Source organism: Sapajus apella, unplaced genomic scaffold, assembly GCF_009761245.1.
Source record: "Sapajus apella isolate SASKATOON/1434 unplaced genomic scaffold, GSC_monkey_1.0 scaffold40, whole genome shotgun sequence".
In the NCBI taxonomy this organism is placed as follows: domain Eukaryota; kingdom Metazoa; phylum Chordata; class Mammalia; order Primates; family Cebidae; genus Sapajus; species Sapajus apella.
The window spans coordinates 6,680,134-6,694,093 of NW_022436980.1; the positions used below are offsets into that span (position 1 = coordinate 6,680,134).

The 13,960-nt window shown below is 39.4% G+C and overlaps 1 protein-coding gene across 15 annotated transcripts in view; it reads left to right on the top strand.

The window, feature by feature from the left end:
• Positions 1–13,960, top strand: part of ZBTB20 (zinc finger and BTB domain containing 20) — a 796,445-nt gene that overhangs the window by 730,059 nt on the left and 52,426 nt on the right. For 7 of the 15 annotated variants that reach the window (XM_032299318.1, XM_032299321.1, XM_032299319.1 and 4 more), the window contains 2 exons: positions 7,477–7,577; positions 8,432–8,513. In XM_032299318.1, coding sequence (XP_032155209.1) covers positions 8,440–8,513 — 74 coding nt within the window. In that variant the 5' untranslated portion in view covers positions 7,477–7,577; positions 8,432–8,439. Of the gene's footprint in view, positions 1–7,473; positions 7,578–8,431; positions 8,514–13,960 lie in introns of those variants that run through there. The other 8 variants (XM_032299328.1, XM_032299331.1, XM_032299327.1 and 5 more) reach the window with 3 other exon arrangements.

Genomic DNA, 13,960 nt, shown 5'->3' on the forward strand with positions numbered 1-13,960 from the left:
ACACAGTAAGCATTTAGTCAATAGTAGCCAAAGTTACTATTGAAGTGACGGGAGCAGGAAAAGGGAAATGATGTTCACTTTGTGGACAATGACAGAGTGTGCTATCTGGAGTAATGCATTGTGATGTCTCTCTGTACGTTTTTTCCATTTACCACAAACTATAATGGTTACTCCAGAAAACACACTCACTGCAAGGGGCAAGGTATAGGAAACTCTGATAATACCAAATAAAATGCTGTGTCATAAATCATGCTCATGTTAGAATTCTCATTACAGAGTTTAAAAGGATCTTATTGACATGACCTGTGGCAGGCTTGCTAGACAAGAAGGTTCCAGTATCCAATGACATAATAGAGGGGTTCCCATCACCAGGCCAGGTTCATTAAAACCAGAAAAATCAGTGGGACGCAGCGACTCACATTTGTAATCCCAGCACTTTGAGAGGCCAAGGCGGGAGGATCACCTGAGGTCGGGAGTTCGAGACCAGCCTGACAAACATAGAGAAACCCCGTCTCTACTAAAAATACAGAATTAGCTGGGTGTGGTGGTACATGGCTATAATCCCAGCTACTCGGGAAACTGAGGCAGGAGAATCGCTTGAACCTGGGAGGTGAAGGTTGCAGTGAGCTGAGATGGTGCCATTGCATTCTAGCTTGGGCAACAAGAGCAAAACTCTGTCAAAAAAAAAAAAAAAAAAAAAAACAGAAAATCATTATTGTGTGTGTGTGTGTGTACGCTGATCCAAAAGATCTCTTATTTTAAACAACAATCAACTGTATCTGATAATGCTAAGGCTCATGGCATGGGATGTGCAACTTATATTAACAGAGTTTATGTACTGTCAAAGAGGAATCAGGAGGTCTCTATGGAGAAAATCAACATCGATTTAATGTGATAAACAGTGGGATTGTGATTCCACCTTGTGTTTGCAGGGCCATCCCAGGGGTCTTCAAGCCATCAGAGGTATTTCTTCTGGACATGAGTATTAACTAGTGGTTAATTAAGGAACTAAAACCTAAAAAGTAAAATAGTCCTTACAGCATCAGTAAGCCGAAGATGGGGTTCCTGATTAGTTTATCTTGCCATGATGTCTTTGGTGTCTTATTCATTATATGGTTTTCTTACCAGTTTCCAGAGAGATGAGATTAGTGATGTAGACTTGGGAATTTGTTTCAGGTAATTAGTTAAAAAGTTAAAAGTCAAATAGACTTCCTTAGCAGGTTTAATGGTTTAACAGGTTGATGAGCTACTTAATTCCCACATCTTTCTTCTCAGGGGACTGTTAGGTTTTAAGGAACCTTAAAAATCATAAAACCAACCTCCTTCTTATAGTTAGAAAAGCTGAGCCACCTAGAGGTTAAATGTCTCCTCTGAGGTCATCAGCTAGTCCTGATTTTACTTTCTCTTTTCTTAGGTTACACTTTATAACTCTTCCTCCTTTTTCTAACGTTGTATTCCCCACAATGACCTCTCTGCTAATTATTTCATAGATTTATCCTTTGTTATGAAATTTCCTTTTCCTCAAATTATGATAGTGGGTCTTTGCCAATTAGTAACCCATCCCCACTAACACTACATTTGGGGCAAAGAAACGAGGGAAGTGGAACAATTTTAAATTTATTATGATCTTTGAGATAGCTTTATCGTCATCTGGGAATTGCTGTTAGACAATTAAGGTTAGTAAAGCTCATTGGATTTCTCAGAGGAAAGGTGTTATTTGAATTATTACCAGATAATTATTGTTAAAAATAACAACAATGTAAAATATAGGAACTTTACATGTTAGAGACATTATCATTTTGAATTTCCAAAGAGAGGGGAAAACCCTTGGGGATCTAGAAACAATTTTTTTTTGACAATGTGCTCTATGCTAAAAAACTCCTTGAATTCTGTGTAATGCCTGATGACCTAACAAACTGGCCCTGAATCAGAAGCCAGTCAGCTGGCTGTGTGAACCGCTACCCAAATTATTTGGACTGAATTGTACCTTCTAAAACAACGCTAGTAGAAAAGGGGAGTGTCAGACATAAGGCCTGTGGTCCCAGACCAGTAGCATCAGCATCACCTGGGAGCTTGCCAGAAATGCAGGATCGCAAGCTCCACCCCAGACATGCTGAATCAGAAGTTCTGAGTGATTCATTTGTTCATTAGAGTTTGAAAAGACTGATAGAAAACATTCTCATCTTCAATTACAAAGGAGGGAGAAAGAGACTATACTTAGTGACAGTTTCTGAAATGGTTCCTTCTCCTGAAGTCTGTGCTCTCAGATCTTTTCAGTGGCTCTGAACCATCATGGAAATAAGCATCTTCCTTGTGCTGTGATTACAGTGGGAACTAGAAATGTGTCCAGTGTCCATGCTGCGTTGGAACAGTTGTTATATAGTGAAAAGAACACAGATTTAGAGTCAGAGAGATCTGGATTTGGATTCTGGCCTCACTATCCAGTAGCTTTCTAAAATTGGACCTGTGACATGAGCTCATTAAGTCTAAGTTTTCCTTATCTGTAAAATAGGTATACTAAAACATACAGCATGGCATTGCTATGAGGGTTAAATGAGAACATATTCATATATAAAAATGCCTGGTGCAGTCCCTGACAAAATTTAGACATCCAATAAATGCTACCTGTTATTGTCACTATTCACTTTCTTGTAAACTTTAATCATGAACTCCTCCTTTATAATTTTAGAATGATTTAACCTGGTTTCTTAGGAATGGGACAGGCCATACTCAAAGTAGACATCTGCAGAAAGTTCCTTACAGTGATATGTGGCAATGTATTTCATAACAGCTCTGCTGTCTAAGGGCATCCAAGACAGATCTGCAGAAACATCAACAATGAAACGGAAGAGAAGTGACCTACTGTTTGTTCGCCTCTGACACCATCAAGATACTTGCCAGCTGGGTTCCAAGAGCAGATTCTTTATTACAGTGATGATGTAAGAGGCAGAAAAAACAGCTGGATTTTCAGGTTCTAGGGAAAATTTGTGGCATCAGCAGCCCCTCAAAATTATCTTTTGACTTAAAAACTGAGTACACTGGATATGAAAGTCATTAAAAGAGAATAAATGTGAAACCCCGTGACGTCATTCTCACTGAGACTTTTTTAGAGTGTAACCACCCTTTAAGCAATAAAACATGACGTACCATGCAGTGGTTCTGATTAATAGATGCTCAGGTGTGTACTAAGGCGAAAGGGGAAACAAGATGGAGCTAGGTGACAATTTGCCAAAAAAATGAAAGTAAGATTATAGCAGTAGGATGTGGGGCTGAGAAAGAAGGGTTTAATTAAAGGACAGACATATTATGGTTGTATTAATTATAAAATATACAATTTAAATCAAATGTTAGATATATTTAAAATATACATTTGTGTAATTACACAAAGGATTTGTAAGTTTGCCAGATAATTTTGCACTGCAATGTACTATTGATGAGTGATTTCCTTTATCATATTAATGTAGTTGCCAGGGGGAGAAAAGAGAAGGAAGTTCTGTCTGGTGAAGTGTTGATATGTCCAGCCTTATAATGGGTTAGAAAGAACAGTGAAGAGCTCTTGAGCCCAGTTTGCTGTTTATGTGGCTGCTGGGGTGATGTTATTTAACGGATGTCTCAATGCATAGCATGGGTCCACCATACTGGCCAAAAAGGGTTTGGTTAATACTGCCAAGGTTTTCCTCTGGTGAGTAACAGTGAATCAGGCGCTCACCTGGGAGATGCAGATGAAGTCTTGCGGTACTGGAGCTAACATTTAAGAGCTGAGCTTTTCTGGCCAGGTATAACTACTGAGATTCCCTGGATAAGTCTGATTTCCTCACCGAGGTAAACACTATTATCCCCACAGCATGTTTTGTTGGGCTTTTCATCTTTGGGTGAGAGAAAATGATTCTTTTTGAGGATGAGGATAAATGCTTCTTCTACTACAAGAGAAGGACAAGGCAAGAAAATTTGAACAGACTCAGAGGCAATTGTCTATGCATTTCTACAAGTAAATTAGTAATATAAGGAAAGAAAAACAAGTAAACATTTAAACAAACTAGAGAATGAGTACTGGACTAAGCTCAGTGGAAAAAGAACTATTAATGTGGCATAATGGCAGATTACCAATAGTCTATTCCTATAAAGTAATGAATGTAAACATAGAATTACTGCATATTTTCACCAAGAATGCCAACTGAACACATAGCTTTTCCAAAGCATGAGATATTCCTTTACTCTTATTTTCAGCCTGAGTTTATCACCCCAGTGGTATTTTTAAAATTTTATTTATTTTTAATTTTTGTGGATGCATAGTAGGTGTATATATTTCTGGGGTACATGAGATGTTTTGATATAGGTACACGATGTGAAATAATTACATCATGGAGAATGCGGTATCTATCCTCTTAAACATTTATTTTTGTGTTACAAACAATCCAATTGCCCTCTTTTAGTTATCTTTAAATGTATGATTATTATTCCTCTAGTCACCCTGTTATGCTATCAAATAGTAGGTCATATTCATTCTTTCTATTTTTTGTGTCCAGTAACCATCCCCACCTTTTCCTCAGTGGTGTTGACAGTATTGTCATAATTATTTCTGCTGGTAACGTTAGAAAAATTTGCTTCCTTATTTTTTAAATCCACCCTCATTTTTAGATGTTATTTAACTATAAAATATATTTATTAGTTCAGTTTGTTGAAGCAAATAAATAAAGCAAATTGTTATTTTTGGAACACAATATATTTTTGCAGGCTATGCACCCCAACCTCCTCTGTCTGGTCTTGTCATTGTTGATGATCTGTTGGGCCTACTGGTGCCAAGTAAGCACTGATAAATATTGGTCTGTGGCCTTTTATGTGTGTTATCCTTGCCCAGCCACTAACAAGGATGTGACCTTGAGCAAGTCAGTTCCCTTAATCTCTTCATCCGAAAAATGAGGGGGTTGAAGTAGATGAGCTTTGAGGTCTTTTCAATTTAGTCCCAGTTTCTATGACTCTAGCAAGAGTATTTGTTCCCCTTAAATTCAGTTCAGCATATTATCAGCCTCGTGCAAACTTAAGTGCAAGAAAGCATTGCCCACTCACTATAGGGCACTCAGAGTAAAAACTGTCTCAACTTTCAGAGAGCTTATGAAGGGGAAAGACAAATCACACAAAGAACCATTAGAATTGGTAGAATATGCAAAGGGAATAGTACAAAACGTGGTCATAGTATTTAAGAAGGGCATTCTCCTTTGTGAAATGCTGCAGAAATGAGGTGGCACTTGGATGGCCCTTGAAGAAGCTACATGTATGTAGACACTGAAAGAAGGGAAGAAATACCATGAACATGGTGGGAAAGAGTAGGACTTTGCTGGAGTGTAGAATGGAGTGTAGAGATAAGAGTGAGAAACTAGATTGGGCTATATTGTAGCTTTGACTACCAAACTGAGAAGTTTGAATTTAATCCAATAAGCAAAGAGAACTGTAAGAAAAGAAGTGATATGTTTTAAAGAGCACTTTAGAAAAATTAATGTAACATTTGTGTGAAGGATGGACAAGAGGTAAAGAAAAACTAGAAAAAGTGAAGCCAGTCAAGAGCCAGTCAAGATGTCCTCACAGTAGGTCGTAAAGGGAGAAATAGAGGTTGGTGTAGAAAACAGCTATTGATTCAGGAATCACAATCAGAGTAAAAACCACTGGATTTGGCAACTAATTGGATACAGGAAGCAAAAAACAGAAGAATTAAAGATGACTCCCCAATTGTAGGCCCACGTAACTGGATGAAGAGAATACCAATGGCAGGAAATGGAATGTCTAGAGAAGGAACAGATTTTAAGGGAAAGTCAGTTAATTCAGTTCTACACTTTCTGAATTAGAAAAGCCTGTGTAGTATTTGATGGAGATGTGAGATTGTCAAAGTTAGAGGCCCTGCCTTATTCATCCAGGTGCCTAGTAGATGCTATATAAATACTGAATGAATGGACAAAGGAATGAATGAACCAACAACCAGGTGTTATTTAGAATGTGGGTGTGCAGCTCTGTAGAAAAGCTAGAACTAAAGATAGCAATGTGAATGCTTTCTATGGAGAAGAGATTGTTGAAGTTAGGGAGGGCTGGGGTAGACAAAGCCTGAGGAGAGAGTCTAGAGGAATGTCTACATTTAGAGAACAGAGGAAAGAAAATAAGCCAGTGAAGAAGGCAGGATAGCAGACTGAGATGTAGGGGAAAAAATCAGGGTAGTTCAGTGTCCCAGTGCAGAATGAGGTGGATTTCAGGAATTAAGTGGGTCATGGTCATTGGAGCCTAATGTGGCCAAAAGGGTGAGGCCCAGAAAAAGACCACTGGGTTTGAGGCTCTAGAACAGGTAATAGTTCCATAGCCCCTCAAGCTGAACTCCTCAGGATTAGAGGCTATGGGAGAAAATGGAGCCTTTGCAGTAAAGGACAGAGGGAGTGCTCAGAACATGCCCAGATCAATGAGTGTCACTAGAATAGGTAAGAACTAACCAATAGAGAAAGAGAGAGAGAGGGGGAGGGAGAGAGAGAGAGAGAGAGAGAGAGAGAGAGACAGACAGACAGACAGACAAGTGGAATGAAGTATATCAGAAATGTGGTAAAAGTACACAATGGAACACTATTCAGCCTTTAAAAAGAAGGAAATCTTGTCATTTGCAGCAACATGGATGAATCTAGAGGTCATCCATGATATATGGAAAAAAATATACTTTTTTTGTACTAGAAAAGCCAGGTACAGAAAGACAAATACCACATGATATCACTAATATAGGGAATCTAAAAAAGCTTAATTTATAGAAGCAAAGATTAGAACGGTGGCTGGCAGAGGCTGGGGAGACATCAGTCAAAGGACATAAAATCTCTCTTAGGACGAATAGCTCCAGAGATGTACTGTACATCCTCGTGACTGTTGTTAATAAGAATGTAGTGTATATTGAAAATAACTGTAGATTTTAAGTGTTCTCACCATGAAAAAATGATAAATATGTGAGGTAATACATATTTTAATTAGTTTGATTTAGCCATTCCATGGTGTATACATGTATCAAAACATCATATTTTATACTATAAATATATACAATTTTTAAGTGTGAATCAAAGATAAATAAACATAATAAATGATAAAAAAAGAGAAACGGCTATGAGAAGAATCAACTGTGGCAAGGTTGAAGGACACTCTTTCTACCTCCTTCCCCCACTTTGACCCACAACTCAGCTTCTATGCCAGAACCTGAAAATCAGCTCCGCCAACAGTGACAAGGTACTGTTGATGTCTCAGGCTGCACAGGCAGTTAGGTGAAAGCACTGAAAATGGAGCCTGGACAACATCCTCTCCATTCCTCCTTCCCTAACTCACCATCCTCTGGTGCAAAGATGTAGAACCAACCAACCAACCTCTCGTTCAAGTCCCAAAGTTCTTTACGATCAAAATAAATAATTGCCATCACCATCACCTGTTCATGTAACAACCTTATTTTTGTTTTTTTGTCTGATCTAGATACAGCCACTCTCTGTTCCCTGCCCCAATGAACATCTGCACTAGGCCCAAGCCTTGGAGTGATTTACCTGAAGAGTGACACCATTTATTCTGAAACTACTGTGAGTACATTATGTCTCCAATAAAGCGCTTCTTAGTTCACTTCGTTTAAACACACACACACACAAAATTATGAGAGCAGGCGAAATTTTAGATGGCTTCATTTCTTGATCATCAGGGTAACCACTCAGTCCTGAGGTGCCCCCAGTAGTTCTCAACTTCCCGGCTGCAGTGCACGCCATGTGCAGTGTCATTCCCTCCTGGCCAGATGGCTGTGCCGAGCTAGATCTGAACACACCTTGCAAGGACTGGTGCTGTTCTGCTTGGTCATCTGTGCCTCTACCTACAGTGATGGCAGCTCCTCCTGATCTGTGTCCTTCTCATCATCCTTCTGTGCCATGCAGCTGAATCTCACGGTAGCTTGTCATTTCATGCCACCCTGGTCAAGTCTGTGAGCCAGGTTTGCTTGCTTTTATTTACCTGTTGTCTGAGCTGCAACCCATGCTATTGTCTCCTTGCTGCCCTCCCCTTGGAGCTCTAGGCTCCTTCTACCACAATCTCTAAGCCACTGCATCCAGCTCAGCTCTGCTCTCTGAATGTATGGGTCTGTAGTTGGTTTAGTTCCTGCCATGAAAGGCATTTATGTAGGAGAAGCTCAGCCTTTGCAAGGAAAGGTACAGAAATAATTTGGGATAGGAGATATGATGCCTATGAAAAATACTGATGAAAGATTGATACCAAGTATTCATTAATCATTGCTAAAATAACAGATGAATATATGCTATTTTCCACTAGAAAAGCCAGACATTTGAATTATTTAGAAGTTCTTCATGCAAAACAACTTAATTATACATTTTAAAACAAAAACTCATTCTAGTTGTTATATTCATAAGTTTTCCTATATGTTATGAGGCAGGTAATGGGATGGTGTTTTTACAGACTTCTATGTTACTGGAAAACGCCAAAACTGGGAGACTAACATCCCTCTTAGGCTTCAGGTAGGATATTTACATTCATATTTCTATGTCTTTAGCTATTCTGCTATAAATCAAACCCAAAGGGATGAAGCCAGAGTTTTGTTTTATTTTGTGTTGCTTTTTTACCTTTAATGCTTTCAGTCAACTGAATCCTAGCTGATGTTAGCTGATGTGTAGTTGATAGGCCTGCCCTTCCAGGAAGGGAATGTGTTCTGTAGTACAAAATGATTGAGGTATTGGGGACTAGAGACATGACAGAAAATCAAACATAGTTTCTTCAGTCCACACCCACACAAGGAACTTACTTGTGTATACCTTCATTCATCGTAAGTTCCAGTGCAAGAAGTACCTTAGAAATCCTCACATCCGGATAGTTTTTTGCGTTTTTCTTCATCGCAGAGTAACTAAGATGATACAAGTAACATAGCCTTAGTATAATGCAGGTATGTTTCAAAGTTTCTATATCCTTTAAGAGAGAAAAGAATCCTTATCACTCTTACCTCCTGTGCTGCAGAGAACCCAGATCGAGACCTAGAAATCAGGACCTGATGTTGCCTACAAATTACAGAGAAGTCCACAAGTTAGCATCTGTTTCTGTCATAGGAAGTACTCCATCTGTGCAGGATGCCAGTGCCTGCTTTTACTTCTCATGGGCCCTAGAGAACGGACAGATTGGGTATAATCTTTGCAGTCTCTGCTATTCAGAAACTTGGCTTTCTAAAGCATAAAAGAAAAATAATAATAAAACTGCCAAAGACTTGCTAGGTGCAAAAATAAACAAGGAGGATAAAATTTTAAATGTGAACCATTTGCAGAAGTATATCTCTTCTAATGGGTTGACAACGCTCTGGGCCTGGTCTCAAGTCTTGGAAGTGGGTTGGGGAGGCACATATTAAATTTTAACACCTACCCACACCCATTCCACCTGCACAATCATGCCCAGTGACCCTGCCTACTTAACCAGATTATTGTGATAATTAAATGAGATGGTATATATATAAAATGTCTATCATGGCAGAGGTGAGTATATTTACTCTCTCATATAAATTTTGCTGAGCATTTACTATGTGCCAGACACTGTTCTAGGAACTAGGGACATGACAGCAAGCAAAACAAACAAAAATCCCTGCTTGACTGAACTTACATTCACTTACATTGCTCTATGAATGGCAATTCGACATAATAGGTATATGGAAACTAAGAGAGAACTAGTTTTATTTTGCTCTGTCCTTCCTTCCAGAAAGTATAATTGAGAGTATAAGAGAGAAAGAACACATATGTTGATTAGTCTTCCCACCCCATTCCAACCCTCAAAAAACCCCAGAACCATTCTTTGCCCTGCTATGTGACCGAGAAGGCTGGCTTTCTAGACTACATTACCCTGACTCGCTTGTCCTTGGGCTTCCCTTTGAATTTGACCAAAAGGAAATACCAGCAGGAGATGTGAAACTGGGAAAAGAGAGAGATCAGGGAGTGTATTAGTCCAGCCCTCCTTCCCAACTCCAATTCTGACTGGACTCAGAAATCATCACCCTTTTACTTGCCCCTTCAGTTAAATGTTTACAGCTTTCCACTCTTGCTAGTACCTGGTGCTATCTCCTTTGAGGTCCCTTAGCCTCATCTGCACCTCCAAATACAGTTCTTTTATTAAACCCTCTTTAGCTAAAAACTTTGCATGTGCCATCTATTTTTGCCAGGATCCTGAATGATACAGTTAGGAGGAAATTTTACTGAAAAAAAACATTACAAATCAGCCCTGCCAAGGTTAAAAAAAATAAGATTGAGAAAATAAAATGTTTTTAATCACAAAAACATCCCAAATTGATGTGAGGACATCAGACCAAGTAGAGAAATGATAAATTGTAAGAAAACACGATAAGCCAGAATGCCATAGGTTGGTCTCAATGAATAGACCATAGTGCTCAGGCTTGATGGGCTTCTGCAGGCCAAGTGCAGCCTGCTCAACCCTCAGCTTCAAGGAGCTCATGGTGTAGTGTAGCCACAGCAGTGACAAACATATGAGCAAAAAGGAGATGTCAGGAAGTATACAGTGAGATCAAGTGTTGAGGAAGAGATTGCTTGTCCTAACATTGTTTCTGCCTTTGCTACAATAACAATCCATTTGCCCCTGCCCCAAATCTAGATACCTAAACAGATTACTGAGATGAAGGAGATATCTTCTTAAGCTAACCTGATGAAAGTCACAGAACTAACAATACCTATGAGAGGAGCTACCATTATCGAGCCCTTACCATGTACCAGCACAAGGCTAATCACTTTACGTGGCTAATCTCATTTGTTCCTCACAATAACTCTAAGTGGTAGGTATTATTATTCCCATTTTACAGATGAGGAAAATGAGGCTCAGAGATGCAGAGTAATCTACCTAAGGCACAGTAGTGGAGATCAGTTCTGCTACCACTCTTGTTGGTGTGGTTTGTTACCACCTACCCTTTCTCCCCTGCACAGATACTAAGCCTATTTAATGTATTGTTGGAGAAAAGAGTAGGGAAATGGTTATGACTCCGGAAAGATTTGGGGAGGCATCACTGGTCTAAATTATCATGAGCCAATGACTGAGTAATTATTTATCAAAAGGAGGTTCCAACTAATTCTTTTCTACCTGAAAAGTAATAGAGACATTACTTATCAGATAGGAAAAGACCTGATAAGTAAAAGGCACATTAACGTGCAAGAGAGGGTGAGAGCCCAGTGAAAAGAGAAAACTGGGATAGGGTGAAAGAAGAGAGCACTCTCCTCTCAACACCCTGGAGACTGCTAAGAGCTCACACAGATAAAATATTTATTTTTCCATATGTTGCAGAAAGCATTGCCATCACTGTATGTGTGCAATATGTGCAAGAGAGTGTGAAATATATACATCAAATGCCGCCGATCTGGTTGATTTCCATGCATTTAACATGCTTAATACCTACCATATCATCAATATGTTTTAATGCATATTTCTTTCCACATACAATATGGTCTAGTTAGGAAAGAGCCAACATCCTCAACAGCCTTACTCACTGCTATGTTTCAGCCTAAAACTTCTTCCCGGGGCCAGCACAATGAGAGTTAAAAACCGGCAGGCTCTGCTGGGCTAACTCGGCCGCTAGTCTCCTTAGAACACCCTCCCAATTCTTGAGCAGCCTTTTCTCATAACAGAAATGTTTGCAGTGAGGAGATGAAAATGTTTTTGTTCTCCTTGGACAATTGGGAGATGTTCAGTCAGAATGTCAGAACTGGCCGTTGAAAGGCGGGTGCCTGTGACCACGCTTTTAATTTTTTTTTTTTTTGAATGCAGAGCTCCACCAGTGTGGCGGGAGGAAGTGCACAGTGATTGGTCTGTTTCTCTGTGGAAGTGTTCAGGGTACACCCAGTTTTGCTTTGCATATATTTACGAAACATCTGCCCTTTTCTTATTCTTAAGTCCTTCCCTCTCACCAGCCCCCTTTCCCCTTTTCCCTGGTTTCTTTCTTTGTTGTTGTTGGCTTGTCTAACTTTTTCATTGGAGCTTTCATTTTCCGGTTGAGGGGCGACTTCATCAGAGTGTATAATTTTAACAGAGAAAGGGAGGGAGGGAAGGAGGAGGAAGTCGGGGGGAGAGAGAGAGAGACAGAGGGAGGAGAGAGAGAGAGAGAGAATGAGAATTGAAAAGAAAGAGACTGAGAGGCCAGAGAATTGAAAAGAAAGAGACTGAGAGGCCAGAGCCTGGCAAATCAACCTTTGGCATGGTGACCAGGAGGAAGGTTCTGGTCGAGAGTTTGCCTCTCTGAAATCCGCTGGAGTCAGCCAGTGTGCTGCTGCCCTCTAAAGGCTCCAGTGAATAGTGCATCGCCACAGAGGCTTGAAAAGACTTGCCCTCAGATGTGTCATGTTTATAATTCTTTTTATACAGCTCCAAAATGAATTTTCAATCAATTATGATACAGCTTATTCTTTCCTCCATAATAAACTATGAACTGCAAAAATGGGGTCAGTTCATAGCACCTGTGCATGTCTAGACATAAACGGGTGCTACGTTTTAGGGTTTCTCAGCTCCAGAAAAAGGGGTCAGAAGAACTATTAGAGAAGGTGAGATAGGAAATAAATTGCTTCTGAGGATGGTGAGCAGTTCTCTGATATCTGCACAGTTGGGAAACAGCCCAGTGGTATAAGACTAAGTAAAGTGATATGAGACTAATGAGGGGGTAAGCCAAAAAGGTTGAGTTTTTAACATTTCTTGTTTATAGAGGTAGCTCCAATGCCTCTGTGCTATGAATATTCTCCCAAAGTGATCACTGAGGCAACAGGAGTGTGTGGTACAAGATGTCAGGTAGGAAACGAGCGAATCTAGGGAAGGAAACAAGAGCATTGATAGGAAGAACAATATAAATTTTTGCTGTGTTAAAAATAAAAGAGTAATATGAGTGGCTTGGCTATGTCCTTATGTTTAAAAGAAAGCTCCCCTAATTTTCTGAAACACACATCTGAAAGTATCCTAGGAGCTGCCTATGAATACCAAAAGTAAGCATTTTTTCTGCTAGTTGATATATGTCATTACTATTTCATCCCTATATTTAAATGAATCATGACGGCTAGCCTAGCCTTACTGAGCAAAACAGTCCTGCTCTTATTAAATCCCCTTCACAGACCTAAAGCAAAAGCAACCAGTCAAGGTAGTTTTGCTACCTTGATGCATAAAAAGTAGGAAACTTAATTGGGATTCAGACTATGACTATTCTTAAAATACACTTTAATGTCAGCTTCATTTCATTCCATCCACAATCAATTATTGAATGCCAGCTTTGTCTAAGCTACACTGCTTAATAGTATAGACGAGGCAGTAAACTCTGGGAAGGAAGGAATCAGGCCTGTTTTATTCTTTGGTATATGTTGGCACATCATGGTTACATCATAAATATTTGTAAAATGAATATGTAAATGAATGAATGACAGAAGAGAAGGAAGAAAAAAGAATAGATGAACACAGGAATACAAAAATAACTAAGACATTTCCTTACCTTCAGAGAGCTTACAGTCTCATAAGAGGGATATGCACATAAATTGCCATTATTGAAATAAAATTTAGTGAGTGAAATAAGATTAGGGAAAAAAAAAAGAGCTTAGGTATTTCAGAGAAAGACCTAGGGAGAAATTCAATGTGGGGAGTGAAGTGCTATCTGGTAGAGAGGAATCAAGACAGTTATAAGATGAAGATACTATTTAATACTGTAAGTCTGAAGGATAAGTATGATTGCAACAGGACAGAGATGAAATATGGGATATTCAAAGCAAGAGAAAACTTGAACAAAGCTGTAGAGCCAAGAATGTGGATTCCCAGGATGTTCTAGGGGATATTCAAGTAATTTGAGAGTTCAGTGTGGCCAATATATAGGACACATGAGAAAAGTTAGAGGAGATACGGAGCCGACCTTGAGTGTCAGGCTAATGTAGTCATCTTAGATTTAGTGAATGCAAAGAAGCAG